The sequence below is a fragment of the Schistocerca gregaria genome, chromosome 3 (assembly GCF_023897955.1).
Source record: "Schistocerca gregaria isolate iqSchGreg1 chromosome 3, iqSchGreg1.2, whole genome shotgun sequence".
Classification (NCBI taxonomy): Eukaryota; Metazoa; Arthropoda; class Insecta; order Orthoptera; family Acrididae; genus Schistocerca; species Schistocerca gregaria.
The window spans coordinates 865,041,956-865,060,545 of record NC_064922.1 but is presented as its reverse complement, the minus strand read 5'-3'; the positions used below and the strand labels follow the sequence as shown (position 1 = coordinate 865,060,545).

At 40.8% G+C, this 18,590-nt stretch overlaps 1 protein-coding gene across 1 annotated transcript in view; it reads left to right on the top strand.

Annotated features, from left to right (window-relative positions):
* The first annotated feature begins 414 nt into the window (after nucleotides 1-414).
* The window catches only part of LOC126354884 (partner of Y14 and mago), a 34,958-nt gene continuing 16,782 nt past the window's right edge, over nucleotides 415-18,590 (top strand). The window contains exons 1-3 of the mRNA XM_050004930.1: nucleotides 415-522; nucleotides 784-880; nucleotides 977-1,125. Coding sequence (XP_049860887.1) covers nucleotides 483-522; nucleotides 784-880; nucleotides 977-1,125 — 286 coding nt within the window. The 5' untranslated portion in view covers nucleotides 415-482. The remainder of the gene's footprint in view (nucleotides 523-783; nucleotides 881-976; nucleotides 1,126-18,590) is intronic.

The window sequence follows — 18,590 nt, the reverse complement described above, 5'->3', positions numbered from 1 at the left end:
GATATGTGACTGCCATTCTCCGACCGATAGTGCAACCATATCGGCTGCATATTGGTGAGGCATTCGTCTTCATGGACGACATTTCGCGCCCGGTCGTTCCCATCTTGTGAACGACTTCCTTCAGTGCCTTGATGAACTTGTGGCCATAGTATGCCACGACGAATACAGGCATGCATCAATGCAAGAGGACGTGCTACTGGGTATTAGAGGTCTCGCTGTATGGTGGCACAACATGCAATGTTTGGTTTTCATAAGAAATAAAAAGGTCGGAACTGATGTTTGTGTTGATATCTGTTCCAATTTTCTGCACAAGTTCCGGAACTCTCGGAACCGATGTGATGCAAAACTGTTTTTGACGTGTGTATGTCTTCGTTAACGACTTTTTCGCAATCAGTTTGCGGTCGATACTTGTCGTCTTGTATATAACAAATTAGTTGAAGCGTCGGTTGCTAGATGGCTCTGCAGATGCGGTAGCATTTTAAATGGCGCTGAGTCCACCAACATACGTGAAAGATGAGCAAGGTAGAGATAAATATTTTTGGTTGAGGATATATATATTGGACGATAAAGATGTGTGTACTTTGTTGAAATAGTAAATGATTGAGTGAAAGAATAAGCGAATAATCACTTGTGGGCTTGTGTGTGAGGTTATCCGGATAAGTGCTGTGTTGTGTGGTGTTTACATTTTCGTACTTATAAGTCATAGAGGAAATAACACATAAGTAAATCTCATTCCCGTTCATGATGTTGTCGTTTATTGTTTTATATTATTTAAATGTTCAGGGGCAACGTTTATTGCCGCTAGCCAAAGGCCAGATGGCACATGGAGAAAGCAGAGAAGAGTGAGGGATGGCTATGTACCACAGGAAGAAGTTCCAATGTATGTATAACAACGTATGAGCATACTAATGGAAAAAACGTACGATCGTTATGCAACCCTGTTTTTTTACATGTATACAAAAAACAATGTTTGTAGATATGAGAGCAAGGGCCGGTTGTTCGCAAAATCAAAACCCAAATATCCCGTTGGCATGTCAGAAGAATTTGTCAATGCGCACAAAGGCAAAAAGGAAAATTTTGAGAAGTCTCCCTTTTCTGGTATAATGGTGGAGGAACCTAGTGAAGGTATGTTCATTTCATATATGGACATTTTTTATTTGCAGGTACATTGTACGTAGTTAATCCTTCTGCAATACCCTTGTATATATAATTTAGTTTAAAAGTATTTAATCTTGTCGACATATACAGAATTGCTCAGATACCTTTAATATGTTGGCTGTGTTGCTCCTCGCCATGCAGGTCCCTGAATATGCCGCATCAGTATTGTTTTCACTTTTCGTGTATTCACATATCTACTTCATGCTGTTTTTGTGTTTAATGTTTTAATTCACCATCCTTTTTGTGTTACCATGTTTCATACTTCGTTGTTTGATATTTCTTTTGTAGCTTGAGACTGTCATATCAGAAATTATATGCTAAACACCCCACCTGTCGTGTATTCTCATTAGTCCTGTAAACATATGGACAAATTGTTGCTATTTGCCTAATTCTTGATATGTGGGAGGCTGTAAAATATTCTAATTTTGGGTGAGCTGAACCTGCTGGTACCAGATGTTGGCTTTGTCCTGTGGCATAAGGGTGTTGTGGCATGTGACACATGCAGACAGAAAGAGAACAGACACTGGCCTTTTCTTTTAAGTGCACATTGTAGTGACTTATCTTTAGTGTAGATCGAAGTACAGAGTATTATTTGTGCTAGCATACTGATCTGTAGCAATGTCTGAGGTCTAGGTTAGATTGAAAGATGAGTTTTGGTAAGTTTTTGAAGTGCTATTTAAAGTTTCAGTGAATCTGTTATTTCTGTCCTGAAAGGCGGTTGAAGTTAAGTAGGCCCTCCCTCTTATGTTGGTTTTCGGAATTTATTTTGCAGATTTAGTGTCTATGACTAAAAGTGCATTAAATATGGCAGAGTGAGTTAAATATGTCATTAACATAAAATCGTGCTATGCTAAAGATCATTCTGTTATAGCCGCCTTATTTATCATTCATATTTGTTGATTTCACCAACTCACTACCAAATTGTCACCCTCCAACTACACAGTGGCCTATTGTCTAAGTCCATAAGAGAGAGGTAGTGTCTTTCTTCTAGTGCTTGCCAGTTAAAATTTTTTGACATTTCTTCTAGTCTAGCCTGTGACCGATCATATGACCCCCTGGATTTTCTGATGTGATGTGGGTCTCAAACACAGGTGTAGATTAGAGTATGATCTGTTCAATTATTTTGTATGCAGTTGCTATTGTAGAAAGACACACTTGCACTGTATCCTGCAAATCATTATTAGCCTCTGTTTACTTAACAAAAACTAAGTGTATGTTCTCATGCCATTTGACAACTCCATGCATGTTTACTCCTAGATACTTGTATGACATTATTGACACTGCTTATGGCTCACTAATCCTATAGCCAAAGAACACCATATATACATGTGTCATGAAGTGCACAGCCTAGCATTACTTTTCACTGAGGGTTAATTGTCAGTCTCTGCAAAAGGTTGATATCTTTTCCAGATCTACATGTGACTATATGTTGTTTCAATTTTTACAGAATTGAATTCACAATAAAGTGCATCACTGAGTCATTAAAATGTAACATGCTGTGCTACTAACCGTCCTCGCAGATTGAAATACTGTGTTGGACTGGGCCTCAGAGCTGAAACCCCACCTTCCTTAATCATGCCTACTAAGCTATCCAGGTGTGCCTAACAACATGCCTTCGAAGCTTTACTACATCTGGTACCTCTCTCCAACTTTCCAAGCGTTTCATTTGCCAGGAAGCTCAGTAGCGGCACACATTTCACTACAGAATGAAAGATTTTTTTTCTCAGAACATGCCCCTTGGCAGTAGTTGAGTCACTGCAGTCCTCTGTGGAGTGGAAGATTGTTCCTTGAGTGCTGTTAGTCTCCTGGGACACACCAGGTTTCACTCTAATGTCTACAGGTCACTTTCTATCCAGAATTTGACTTGCCTGTTGGGGAATTTTTGATGGATTGCAAACATGCTTACATATCCCATTCAAACATATTTTCTTTAGGCATGCTCAATGTGGTACTAATAAGAAGCTTGTTGAATGACTGGAAACAGCAAGAAAAGTTTGTTTCTTCTATCTGTTCCTGAATTTACAGCCCCCCACCCCCCGGGAAACTTCTGGCGTTCTCTAGTGAGAGCGAATTTGAGTATGACAGTGAAGTTACTTGGTCACTTATAATAGGTCTAGGTGAAATAAAGTTAATTGTTGGATGTTTTTACCGGCCAGCCAGTTCCACTGTCATGGCTTTAGTCATTGACAGGAAGTCGGGTTAACGGAAATGTCCAATTCCACCCATCTGCTTTGTCACCAGTATGACAGAAATGACTATTCACGACCACTTCCATATCGCGACTATGACGTCATTACGTAAACATGACAACACAAAAATAGATCGAAAAACCATCAAACACGTATTTCTCCAAAAATATAATGAAACTAATGGGACAAGCGGGGTAATTTGGGGTTTTTGGGTGGGGGCAAACTAAAAATAAACATACGCCACTAAACCAAATGACAAAAATGATAAAATAAAATGACCATAACCTTCCCAAAATCAACTAAAAACAATATCCACTGGAATCTACCATAAAAAACGCCTAGAAAATCAAAATTGGTATCAAACCCTTCCTTGGACCTGTTATCCTTATGTCATCTCCACATATAGCCATCCCTGGTCCGAGACACCGGAACTTTAGTAAGCCTCATTTCTTCGTGACACACTGAACCGTTCACGGCTTCATCCAAAAATCTGAATAGTTGAAGAAATTTTATTAGAGATAATGCACTGTCCCCCATCATCGCCGGCAACTGAAAACTGTTGACCTTGTCAGTCATATCCATACCTACCAAAGACAGAAACAAAGCAATTTACCAAAATTCACATACAATGAACAGAAAAAAACTATAGTAATGTCGACATAACAAAACCAAAATTGTTAACTCGCTGAAAAATATTCCACTGAAAGCACAGTCACCACCAATACCACACACATGCAATACTACCATAAAAATGAACCCAGAAAGTCTAGTCAGTAGTGCAGAAAAACCCAGGTCCTACAGTATCTGTTGAAAATGACTTTAACCCTAGAACGGCCGAGCTGGGTCTGTGGGACCCAATAAATAAATCACTTGTAACAAATGACAAACAGTATGTTTAGAGCAAATGAATTTTTTATTTTGATTAGTTACTACTAAATGCCCCCCCCCCCCCCCCCCCCCCCCCCCTCCCCCAATGAACCATGAACCATGGACCTTGCCGTTGGTGGGGAGGCTTGCGTGCCTCAGCGATACAGATGGCCGTACCGTAGGTGCAACCACAACGGAGGGGTATCTGTTGAGAGGCCAGACAAACGTGTGGTTCCTGAAGAGGGGCAGCAGCCTTTTCAGTAGTTGCAGGGGCAACAGTCTGGATGATTGACTGATCTGGCCTTGCAACATTAACCAAAACGGCCTTGCTGTGCTGGTACTGCGAACGGCTGAAAGCAAGGGGAAACTACAGCCGTAATTTTTCCCGAGGACATGCAGCTTTACTGTATGATTAAATGATGATGGCATCCTCTTGGGTAAAATATTACGGAGGTAAAATAGTCCCACATTCGGATCTCCGGGCGGGGACTACTCAGGAGGATGTCGTTATCAGGAGAAAGAAAACTGGCATTCTACGGATCGGAGCGTGGAATGTCAGATCCCTTAATCGGGCAGGTAGGTTAGAAAATTTAAAAAGGGAAATGGATAGGTTAAAGTTAGATATAGTGGGAATTAGTGAAGTTCGGTGGCAGGAGGAACAAGACTTCTGGTCAGGTGACTACAGGGTTATAAACACAAAATCAAATAGGGGTAATGCAGGGGTAGGTTTAATAATGAATAGGAAAATAGGAATGCGGGTAAGCTACTACAAACAGCATAGTGAACGCATTATTGTGGCCAAGATAGACACAAAGTCCACGCCTAAAACAGTAGTACAAGTTTATATGCCAACTAGCTCTGCAGATGACGAAGAAATTGAAGAAATGTACGATGAAATAAAACAAATTATTCAGATAGTGACGGGTGACAAAAATTTAATAGTAATGGGTGACTGGAATTCGAGTGTAGGAAAAGGGAGAGAAGGAAACATAGTAGGTGAATATGGATTGGGGCTAAGAAATGAAAGAGGAAGCCGCCTAGTAGAATTTTGTACAGAGCACAACTTAGTCATAGGTAACACTTGGTTTAAGAATCATGAAAGAAGGTTGTATACGTGGAAGAACCCTGGAGATACTAAAAGGTATCAGATAGATTATATAATGGTAAGACAGAGATTTAGGAACCAGGTTTTAAGTTGTAAGACATTTCCAGGGGCAGATGTGGACTCTGACCACAATCTATTGGTTATGACCTGTAGACTAAAACTGAAGAAACTGCAAAAATGTGGGAAATTAAGCAGATGGGACCTGGATAAACTGAAAGAACGAGAGGTTGTACAGAGTTTCAGGGAGAGCATAAGGGAACAATTGACAGGAATAGGGGAAAGAAATACATTAGAAGAAGAATGGGTAGCTCTGAGGGATGAAGTAGTGAAGGCAGCAGAGGATAAAGTAGGTAAAAAGACGAGGGCTGCTAGAAATCCTTGGGTAACAGAAGAAATATTGAATTTAATTGATGAAAGGAGAAAATATAAAAATGCAGTAAATGAAGCAGGCAAAAAGGAATACAAGAGTCTCAAAAATGAGATCGACAGGAAGTGCAAAATGGCTAAACAGGGATGGCTAGAGGACAAATGTAAGGATGTAAAAGCTTATCTCACTAGGGGTAAGATAGATACTGCCTACATGAAAATTAAAGAGACCTTTGGAGAGAAGAGAACCACGTGTATGAATATCAAGAGCTCAGATGGCAACCCAGTTCTAAGCAAAGAAGGGAAGGCAGAAAGGTGGAAGGAGTATGTAGAAGGTTTATACAAGGGTGATGTACTTGAGGACAATATTATGGAAATGGAAGAGGATGTAGATGAAGACGAAATGGGTGATACGATACTGCGTGAAGAGTATGACAGAGCACTGAAAGACCTGAGTCGAAACAAGGCCCCCGGAGTAGACAACATTCCATTAGAACTACTGACGGCCTTGGGAGAGCCAGTCGTGACAAAACTCTACCAGCTGGTGAGCAAGATGTATGAGACAGGCGAAATACCCTCAGACTTCAAGAAGAATATAATAATTCCAATCCCAAAGAAAGCAGGTGCTGACAGATGTGAAAATTACCGAACTATCAGTTTAATAAGTCACAGCTGCAAAATACTAACGCGAATTCTTTACAGACGAATGGAAAAACTGGTAGATACGGACCTCGGGGAGGATCAGTTTGGATTCCGTCGAAATGTTGGAACACGTGAGGCAATACTGACCTTACGACTTATCTTAGAAGAAAGATTAAGAAAAGGCAAACCTACGTTTCTAGCATTTGTAGACTTAGAGAAAGCTTTTGACAATGTTGACTGGAATATTCTTTTTCAAATTCTAAAGGTGGCAGGGGTAAAATACAGGGAGCGAAAGGCTATTTATAATTTGTACAGAAACCAGATGGCAGTCATAAGAGTCGAGGGGCATGAAAGGGAAGCAGTGGTTGGGAAAGGAGTGAGACAGGGTTGTAGCCTCTCCCCGATATTATTCAATCTGTATATTGAGCAAGCAGTAAAGGAAACAAAAGAAAAATTTGGAGTAGGTATTAAAATTCATGGAGACGAAGTAAAAACTTTGAGGTTCGCCGATGACATTGTAATTCTGTCAGAGACGGCAAAGGACTTGGAAGAGCAGTTGAACGGAATGGACAGTGTCTTGAAAGGAGGATATAAGATGAACGTCAACAAAAGCAAAACGAGAATAATGGAATGTAGTCCAATTAAATCGGGTGATGCTGAGGGAATTAGATTAGTAAATGAGACACTTAAAGTAGTAAAGGAGTTTTGCTATTTAGGAAGTAAAATAACTGATGATGGTCGAAGTAGAGAGGATATAAAATGTAGACTGGCAATGGCAAGGAAAGCGTTTCTGAAGAAGAGAAATTTGTTAACATCGAATATAGATTTAAGTGTCAGGAAATCATTTCTGAAAATATTTGTTTGGAGTGTAGCCATGTATGGAAGTGAAACATGGACGATAACTAGTTTGGACAAGAAGAGAATAGAAGCTTTCGAAATGTGGTGCTACAGAAGAATACTGAAGATAAGGTGGATAGATCACGTAACTAATGAGGAGGTATTGAATAGAATTGGGGAGAAGATGAGCTTGTGGCACAACTTGACTAGAAGAAGGGATCGGTTGGTAGGACATGTTTTGAGGCATCAAAGGATCACAAATTTAGCATTGGAGGGCAGTGTGGAGGGTAAAAATCGTAGAGGGAGACCGAGAGATGAGTACACTAAGCAGATTCAGAAGGATGTAGGTTGCAGTAGGTACTGGGAGATGAAGAAGCTTGCACAGGATAGAGTAGCATGGAGAGCTGCATCAAACCAGTCTCAGGACTGAAGACCACAACAACAACAACAACTACTAAATGCTATAACAACATTAATTCAGCTTTCTGCATCATACAACAATTACTGGGGGGGGGGGGGGGCTGAAACAATTAAATCTTTGTAGTACTAAATGTCAATAAACTGAAAAGACAAGTAAATTTGACTGAAATAAGAGCATAAATGAGATTAAGTTGTAGAAATAAGAAGCAAAAATGATGAACTTTCGTTGTATAAATAGAAATCATGAACTTAAAGAATAGTTCATGAAATATTAACCTCTAAAGTTATCACTTTTCAAAACAGTCAGCGCAAACCATTTCTACATGTGCCAAGCATAACCACAATTTTGCATACTTTGCAAAAGTATTTAGTTTTGCAGTCCTTGCATTTGTAGCATCTTCCCTTTCCCTGGTTGTGGATCTTCGACTATTCTTTGTTCTTCGGTACTGGAGAAGTTAGAGGCAAACCTGCGATTATCGCACGGGAGGTTTGGTTGGGTTGCACGCATTGTCAAATATGGTGTTATGAGAGACTTTCCTAGTGTTCTGAAGTATTCTCATCTAACTATACATTTTTGTTGGCTTTGAACACAATGTACCCATTGAGAGCTGCAATGTTCGGCGACTGAAAAAAGACGCACAGAGGACACCGTCTTGCCCTCTAGCAACAGTATATTCACCACACATAGCATCGACGACGTCTACGCCGCCCTTAGTTTTGTTGTAGTACGTTATTATACTTGGTTTTTTTCTTTCCACCGCTGTCACTGTCAATTTCATCATCATGATGCATTGACAACAAAAGGAGTACTGACTTGTTCCATTTTGGTACATACGAAAGTAATGTGACATCTTCCTGAAATCCAGACATACTTGAGTACTCTTCTTCAGACTTTTTGGTAAAAAGTCAGACAGAATTTCAGGCTAATTTTTTTAACATACCAACAATAGTAATTATTCTTTTCTTGTAATAGTTTTTTGATGATTGGGTATTATTACTGACTTTGTACGGTCCTTGGGTTGTGCACCAGCATAAACTTCCAAATGTTTCATGTGGTATGTTTTAGAACAAGCCAGGATGAAGACCTTGAACCCATACTAGGCAGGTTTATTTGTGATATACATCCTGCACCTGCCTCTGTATGGAACGAGCATTTCGTCCAAAGTAACGTTTTCTGGTGGAGCAAAGTATGCTTTGCAATTGGAGACAAACATATCAAGAATGGTTCTTATGGCAGCAAGATTGTCTTGTGCATTTCTTTCTTCCCTTGTATGGATGTTGTCAAACCTGATACGACGAATCAAAAATCTGAACCTCTTCAGTGACATACTTGCATGAAAGATTTTTATTCCTGTCCCATCTGTATTCCAAAAGTCTTCAATATTCATTTTACCACCACGCAATGTTGCAGCTAAGTAACGTAGGCCAAAATATGCCTTCAGTTCATCAAAACTGATAGGCCTAGCCATGTTCGGGTCACTTGCATATTTGTTTTGAACTGAATCAATATAGATATTAGTTGATTCAAGAACTGTATCAATCAGTGCATTGCTAAAAAATAACTGCCATGATTCTAGCGGTGAGTGTACATCTATCGCAGCTCGAATACTTCCAGGCAAATGCATTGTAATTATGTTGTAACGTCTTGTTCAAACGCTTTGTGGGAAATAGGTTTTTTGCCATTGAGTTGCTTCATTCATTCCTTTGTAATAGCATATACGTGATGTACCTAAGTCAGTCAGAGAGCTATACTTGAATAAGCAATAGCAGGTGCATCGGTGTCAGCAGATCACTGAACATCTTCCTCTTCATCGCCACTTATTTCGCTCTTGCTGTCATGATAACTGTTTATTTCAAAGTGTGGGTCCGCATCAGAATCGTCTGCTTCAGTCTGATCATCATACAAAATTCTGCAAATTTCACTGTAAGAAAGACTTTCTCTTGCCATGTTATACTGCAGGCTACTGACAATGATAATTCGGTGTTAGGACATCACATATAGTTCACAAAATAACTAGTTAATCAATGATACACCAAAATAAAAATGGGGTTGCACCGGCAGAAATTAGGTATGTAAACGGTCGGGCTGGGTCTGAAAGACCGTGCGCTTTTTGAAAATTGCCAAACAATGACTAAAAAAGGTAAAAGCTTATTCACAGCAATAAAGCTTTCTCTCGGATGTTTCAGGAAGGTAGCAGTGTGCTCAAGTCAAATCAGCAACTATAAGAATATAAATTCAGTGAAACAAAAGCCAGTGGATCTCACAGCCCCAGCCCGACCATTCTAGGGTTAACCTGCCAAGTGTAGACTAAGATTTCTGTGGATTTATTGCAGGAGTTACAGACAGACAGTCTGTGGAGATATTTTGAACACAATTTTCCAGAAACTGTCTTCAGCAACTAGTTTGATAACCCACAGGCAGTCAAATATTTTGTAATTCGTAACTACAAACAGGTCTGTCCTAATCAATGGCATTGTTATAGACACAGGGATTAGTGACATATGTGCCATCACAGTGATTTTGGGTTCTAAAGTTAATAAAACAATCAAAAAGGCCAAGAGTATCTCTGCTAAAAAGAGCAGTTAGACAGTTGTTAGCATCCCACTTAAATAATGAATTGACATCATTTTTGTTCCAGTACAGTGGATGTAGAAAAAGTTTAAACAGACTATGTTGGAGAAGGATGTGCTGAGGAAGTGAATTAAGGACAAGAAAAATACTCTGTGGTTTAATGACAACATTTGAAAAATGCTGAGGAAGAAAAGGCTGTTTGTATTCTCAATTAAAATGTGAATGCACAAATGATTACAGGCAAAAGTTAGCAGAAATTCCTGAGTCTGTAAAAAGATTGATGCACACAGCTGACGACTACTACCTCCGTCATACCTTACCAATAGATCTTGACAAGAACCCGAGAAAATTCCGGTCCTTCGTAAAATCACTAAGTGGGTCTAAGGTTTCTATCTAGTCACTTGTTGAACAGTCTGGTATAGATAACAAAAGTAAAGCCAAAATTTTAAATTTTGAATTGAAGAAATGGTTCACGCAGGAGAATCATACAAACATACGATCATTTGACCATCACACACAATCTTGTACGAAGAGTATAGTAATAAGCATTCCTGTTGTAGAGAAACAGCTGAAAGGGTTGAAAGCATATTAGTCAGCAAGTCCTGATGTAATCCTATTTTAGTTGTACATAGAGTACTCTAAGCTATCGGCCCGATACCTAGCTTGCATTCATTGCAAATCTCTCAACCTGCGCAAAGTCTCAAGCGATTGGAAAACAGCGCAGGTAATTCCTGTTTATAAAAAGAGTGATAGAATGTAAGTACATAATTAGAGACCAGTATATTTAATATCTGTTTGCCGCAGAATCCTTGAAACTATTTCCGGTTAAAATATACAGGGTGTTTCAAAAATGACTGGTATATTTGAAACGGCAATAAAAACTAAACAAGCAGCGATAGAAATACACCGTTTGTTGCAATATGCTTGGGACAACAGTACATTTTCAGGCGGACAAACTTACGAAATTACAGTACTTACAATTTTCCTCAACAGATGGCGCTGCAAGTGATGTGAAAGATATAGAAGACAACGCAGTCTGTGGGTGCGCCATTCTGTACGTCGTTTTTCTGCTGTAAGCGTGTGCTGTTCACAATGTGCAAGTGTGCTATGGACAACATGGTTTATTCCTTACAACAGAGGATTTGTCTGGTGTTGGAATTCCACCGCCTAGAACACAGTGTTGTTGCAACAAGACGAAGTTTTCAACGCAGGTTTAATGTAACCAAAGGACCGAAAAGCGATGCAATAAAGGATCTGTTTGAAAAATTTCAACGGACTGGGAACGTGACGGATGAACGTGCTGGAAAGGTAGGGCGACCGTGTACGGCAACCACAGAGGGCAACGCGCAGCTAGTGCAGCAGGTGATCCAACAGCGGCCTCGGGTTTCCGTTCGCCGGGTTGCAGCTGCGGTCCAAATGACACCAACGTCCACGTATCGTCTCATGCGCCAGAATTTACACCTCTATCCATACAAAATTCAAACGCGGCAACCCCTCAGCGCCGCTACCATTGCTGCATGAGAGACATTCGCTAACAATATAGTGCACAGGATTGATGACGGCGATATGCATGTGGGCAGCATTTGGTTTACTGACGAAGCTTATTTTTACCTGGACGGCTTCGTCAATAAACAGAACTGGCACATATGGGGAACCGAAAAGCCCTATTTTGCAGTCCCATCGTCCCTGCATCCTCAAAAAGTACTGATCTGGGCCGCCATTTCTTCCAAAGGAATCATTGGCCCATTTTTCAGATCCGAAACGATTACTGCATCACGCTATCTGGACATTCTTCGTGAATTTGTGGTGGTACAAACTGCCTCAGACGACACTGCGAACACCTCGTGGTTTATGCAAGATGGTGCCCAGCCACACTGCACAGCCGACGTCTTTAATTTCCTGAATGAATATTTTGATGATCGTGTGATTGCTTTGGGCTATCCGAAACATACAGGAGGCGGCGTGGATTGGCCTCCCTATTCGCCAGACATGAACCCCTGTGACTTCTTTCTGTGGGGACACTTGAAAGACCAGGTGTACCGCTAGAATCCAGAAACAATTGAACAGCTGAAGCAGTAAATCTCATCTGCATGTGAAGCCATTCCATCAGACACGCTGTCAAAGGTTTCGGGTAATTCCATTCAGAGACTACGCCATATTATTGCTACACATGGTGGATATGTGGAAAATATTTTACTTTAGAGTTTCCCAGACCGCAGCGCCATCTGTTGTTGACAATTGTAACTACTATAATTTCGAAAGTTTGTCTGCCTGAAAATGTACTGTTGTCCCAAGCATATTGCAACAAACGGTGTATTTCTATCGCTGCTCGTTTAGTTTGTATTGCCGTTTCAAATATACCGGTCATTTTTGAAACACCCTGTAACAACATTCCTTGGTAGGGAAAAGCTGCCCACAAATCAACACTGTTTTTAAAAGCAACACTCGCACGAAACTCAGTGCGTCCTTTTCTCCCGTGAGACCCTGTAAACCATGGATGCAGAGCAACAAGTGGCTCCTATGTACAGCATTTGACACAATGCCACACTGTGGACTGTTAATGAAGGGACGAGCATACAAAATAGGTTACCAGGTACATGAGTAGTTTGAAGTCTTCTTACATAATGGAACCTATTATGTTGTCCTCAATGACAAGAGTATCGTCAGGAGTTCTACATCTACATCCATACTCCGCAAGCCACCTGATGGTGTGTGGCGAAGGGTAAAAATATAGCAGCGAATGAAATGGAACTTGCGACATCTTACCTACGGTGGGTGACACTTACCGTGATGCTACTAGCTGTCATGTTTCCCTAGGAAGTGTGACAGGACTGCTTTTATATTTTATATACGTAAGTGATCTGATGGACAGAGTAAGAAGCAGTCTGTGGCTGTTTGCTGATGATGCTGTGAAGTATGGACAGGTGTCATCATTGAGTGACAGTAGGAGGATGACTCTGGCATTATTTCTAATTGGTGTAATGAATGGCAGTTAGCTCTAAATGTAAAAAAAATAAATAAATAAATAAAAATAAAATAAAATAAAAAAGTTAATGCAGATGAGTACTAAAACCAAATCCTTAGTGTTTGAATATGGTATTTGTAGTGTTCTGCTTGACTCAATCACATCTTTTAAATATCTAGGTATAACATTATAAAGCAGTATGAAATGGAATGTGCATTTAAGGATTGTATTAGAGAAAACGAGTGGACAACTTCGATTTATTGGGAGTATTTTAGGAAAGAGTGGTTCATCTGTATAGGACACTAGTGTAACTCATTGTTGAGTACTGTTCCAGTGTTCCGGATGTGCACAAAGTTGGATTAAAGGACGACATTGAAGCAATTCAGAAACAAGCTGCTAGAGTAGTTCCATTAGTTCCGAACAACATGCAGGTATTGTGGAGATGCTTCAGGAACTCAAATGGGACTCACTGGAGGAAAGGAGACACTCTTTTCAAAGAGCACTACCTAAGAAAATTTAGAGAACCAGCATTTGAGGCTGACTGCAGAGTGATTCTACTGTTATCAACGTACATTTCATGTAAGGACTGTGAGGGCGTGATAAGAGAGATGGGGATTTGTACAGAGGCATATAGATAGTCATTTTTGTCTCACTCTGTTTGCGAGTGAAACAGAAAAGGGAATGACTGGTAATGGCACAGGGTACCCTCCACCATGCCCGTGGATGCAACACAGACATGATTTCAAGATGGTGTCAAGTAACTTCAAATGTTTCCATGGTGCAAAAATGTGATCATCAATACAGATTCGTAATAATAACTATTTAAGCTAACATGACAATTGCAAGATAGTGGGGTTTCGGTCAAAACTAAAATCTAACATAACAACCGCTAAATCACATGAACAGTAAAATATACCATTTGCAACAGCACAGTGAGCAACCGTTTCCAAAAAGCAAAAGATGGACAATGAAAGCTAACAAACTGTAAATGGTAATGAAAACATCAGTTGAGTTATATGTTTCAACCTGAAAGACATATCATACAACACAATCACAAAGCAAGACAATACATACAGGGAAAAATTGCAAAAACAAACAAAAAGCATTATCCACAACTGCAACCCGCCCACAGTACCACAAAGCCAAAACTGTGTCATATAACTAACATTGACAACCTAACCTCACCAATGCAGGTAAAATAAAGTCCATAATATCTGCCACTCACAATGAAAGCTAATTGCCAGCAGCTAACAACACAACCAAAAACCTGTACACACCAGTTTCAGTATGCAAGAAGCGCACAGTTATGCGCGTAAACACAAATACCATACATTCTACAATAAATAAGTAAAATATGGAAACTTACCAAATTCAGCTTACATACAAATCCAGAAATTGCAAAACAATATGTCATCAAAACAACCTCTCAAACAGCAAGCCTAGAGTTCTTAAACTAGGAACTCCTCAGATAGAACACCACATGTTGCCCTGCCAAGAGTGCCACGTGTATTGGTTCCTTGACCTGTGGTCAGTCTCATACTTTATCCATAGATTTAATATTTCACGTACATGGCAACTAAACCAAATAACTATAGGAATTTAATTATGCTCAACGTGTCACTCCCTTTGTGACATGCAGGGACTGACTCGTACTTTGTTGTCACATCTGTAGCTAATAGGCCATCATATTGAATCTGCAACCATTACCCAATTCACTGCACTAATAATTCCAAACCCAAAACTGAATCTGTTGTTCATAACTACCAGCATCAAAATAATTCACTAACAAACCACCACAAATTCTTCCAATATATATATTTTTTTTAATTTTATTTCACATGTCTAGTTCCTTAGGACCAAATTGAGGAGAAAATCTCAAAGGTCATGGAATGTGTCAGTACATGAAATTATAACATAAAAGTAATAACAGATAAAAGTAAAATGTTCATGAATCCTAAAAGAAAAGAAAGCCATAAGTTTATGTAAACGCAATCAACAATATAACACAGGACTAGGTGAAATTTTTCAATCAACTCCTCAACAGAATAGGAGTGACCAATGAGAAAAATTCAGTTTTGGTTTGAAAGTGTGTGGATAATTGCTAAGATTTTTGAATACTTGTCGTAGCTTTTTGAAAATGGATGCAGCAGTATACTGCACACCTTATTGCCTAAACTGCCTGTTTCTGGGCGAAAAATATCTTTTTAGAATGGGAAGAGTTACACCAAAATATCATACAACATAAGGGAATGAAAACAAGCAAAGTAGACTACTTTTCGTGATGAACTATTGCGTACTTCAGATAATGTTGGAATAGTAAAAATGGCAGCATTAAGTCTTTGAATAAGATCCTGAATGTGGGGGTTCCATGTCTGTTTACTATCTATCTGAACCCTTAGAAATGTGAACTGTTTCATTTCACTAATCATATGCCCATTTTGTGAAATTAAAACGTTGGGTTTTGTGAAATTGTGTGTTAGAACTGTAAAAACTGAGTCTTACTGTGATGTAGTGTTACTTTATTTTCTACAGTCCATGAATTTACATTTTGAACTGCACTATTTGAAACAGTGGCAATGTTGCAGACAACATCCTTCACTACCAACTAGTGTCATCGCAAACAAAAATATTTTAGAATCACCTGTAACACTACAGGGCATATCATTTACGTGAATAAGGAACAGAAGTTACCCAAGCACTGATCCCTGGTGACCCACCCATTTGACTGTGCCCCACTCAGGCCCCACATCATAGCCATTCTCAACACTGTGGATAATGACCTTTTGCTGTCTGTTGTTAAAGTAAGATGTAAACCAGATGTGAGCTACTCCCCGTATTTCATAATGGTCCAACTTCTGGAGCAATAGTATTGGTAGAGGTTATACCTGACAATCAAGCTAAAGTATTAATTGGATCGTTTTACTGACCCCTGGCTCAGAAGATATAGTTGCTGAACAGTTCAAAGAAAACTTGTCTCATTTCAAATAAGTACCCTCCTCATACAATTATAGTCGGTGGTGACTTCAATCTACCCCCGATGTGCTGGAAAAATTATACGTTTAAAGCCAGCGGCAGGCATAAAATGTCATCTGAGATTTTACTGAATGCTTTCTCAGAAAATTATTTTGAACAATTAGTTCATGAGCTCACTCGAAGCATAAATGGTTGTGAAAGCATACTTGACCTTTTAGCAACAAATCATCCTGGACAAGTAGTGAGTATTGTGACAAATATAGGGATTAGCGACAACAAGGCAGTTGCTGCTGGGCTGAATACAGTAACACCTACAACCATCAGAAACAAAGGCAAAGTACATCTTTTTTAAAAAATCTGATAAAAATGCTCTTAACGCCTTCTTAAGAGACAGTCTTCACTCCTTCCGATCTGATCATGTAAGTGTAGAAAAGTTGTGGAATGTTCTCAGAGAGATAGTATCTGCAGCAATTTAGAGATATATACCACATAAATTGATAAGTGATGGTACTGATCCCCCATGGTACACACAGGTCAGATCTTTGTTGCAGAAGCAATGAAAAAAGCATGCCAAATTTAAAAGAAAACAAAATCCCGAATATTGACAAAGTTTTGCATAAGTTCGAAATAGAGCACGTACTTGAATGTGTGATGCTTTTAATAATTTCCAAAACAAAATTCTGTCTCAAAATCTGGCAGAAAACCCAGAGACTTTCTGGTCATACATAAAGCACACCAGTGGCAAGACGCAATCAGTACCTTCACTGCGCAATAACAATGGTGAGGTCACTGATCACAGTGCCACTACAGAAAGTTACTAAACACCGTTTTCCGAAACTTCACCACCAAAAAAGATAAAGTAAATATTCCTGAATTCCAATCAAGAACAACTGCCAATATGAGAAACATAGAAGTAGATATCCTCGGTGTAATGAAGCAGCTAAAAATCACTTAATAAAGACAAGGCCTCCAGTCCAGATTGTGTACCAGTCAGGTGACAGTGGAATGATAGAGAGAAAGCTTGAAGGTGGCTCATTGAACCCTCTGTCAGACTCTTTGTTATGAATAGCAAAGAGTACTCATGTACACTCCTGGAAATTGAAATAAGAACACCGTGAATTCATTGTCCCAGGAAGGGGAAACTTTATTGACACATTCCTGGGGTCAGATACATCACATGATCACACTGACAGAACCACAGGCACATAGACACAGGCAACAGAGCATGCACAATGTCGGCACTAGTACAGTGTATATCCACCTTTCACAGCAATGCAGGCTGCTATTCTCCCATGGAGACGATCGTAGAGATGCTGGATGTAGTCCTGTGGAACGGCTTGCCATGCCATTTCCACCTGGCGCCTCAGTTGGATCAGCGTTCGTGCTGGACGTGGAGACCGCGTGAGACGACGCTTCATCCAGTCCCAAACATGCTCAATGGGGGACAGATCCGGAGATCTTGGTGGCCAGGGTAGTTGACTTACACCTTCTAGAGCACGTTGGGTGGCACGGGATACATGCGGACGTGCATTGTCCTGTTGGAACAGCAAGTTCCCTTGCCGGTCTAGGAATGGTAGAACGATGGGTTCGATGACGGTTTGGATGTACCGTGCACTATTCAGTGTCCCCTCGACGATCGCCAGAGGTGTACGGCCAGTGTACGAGATCGCTCCCCACACCACGATGCCGGGTGTTGGCCCTGTGTGCCTCGGTCGTGATTGTGGCGCTCACCTGCACAGCGCCAAACATGCATACGACCATCATTGGCACCAAGGCAGAAGCGACTCTTATCGCTGAAGACAACACATCTCCATTCGTCCCTCCATTCACGCCTGTCGCGACACCACTGGAGGCAGGCTGCACGATGTTGGGGCGTGAGCGGAAGACGGCCTAACGGTGTGCGGGACCGTAGCCCAGCTTCATGGAGACGGTTGCGAATGGTCCTCGCCGATACCCCAGGAGCAACAGTGTCCCTAATTTGCTGGGAAGTGGCGGTGCGGTCCCCTACGGCACTGCGTAGGATCCTACGGTCTTGGCGTGCATCCGTGCATCGCTGCAGTCCGGTCCCAGGTCGACGGGCACGTGCACCTTCCGCCGACCACTGGCGACAACATCAGTGTACTGTGGAGACCTCACGCCCCACGTGTTGAGCAATTCGGCGGTACGTCCACCCAGCCTCCCGCATGCCCACTATATGCCCTCGCTCAAAGTCCGTCAACTGCACATACGGTTCACGTCCACGCTGTCGCGGCATGCTACCAGTGTTAAAGACTGCGATGGAGCTCCGTATGCCACAGCAAACTGGCTGACACTGACGGCGGCGGTGCACAAATGCTGCGCGGCTAGCGCCATTCGACGGCCAACACCGCGGTTCTTGGTGTGTCCGCTGTGCCGTGCGTGTGATCATTGCTTGTACAGCCCTCTCGCAGTGTCCGGAGCAAGTATGGTGGGTCTGACACACCGGTGTCAATGTGTTCTTTTTTCCATTTCCAGGAG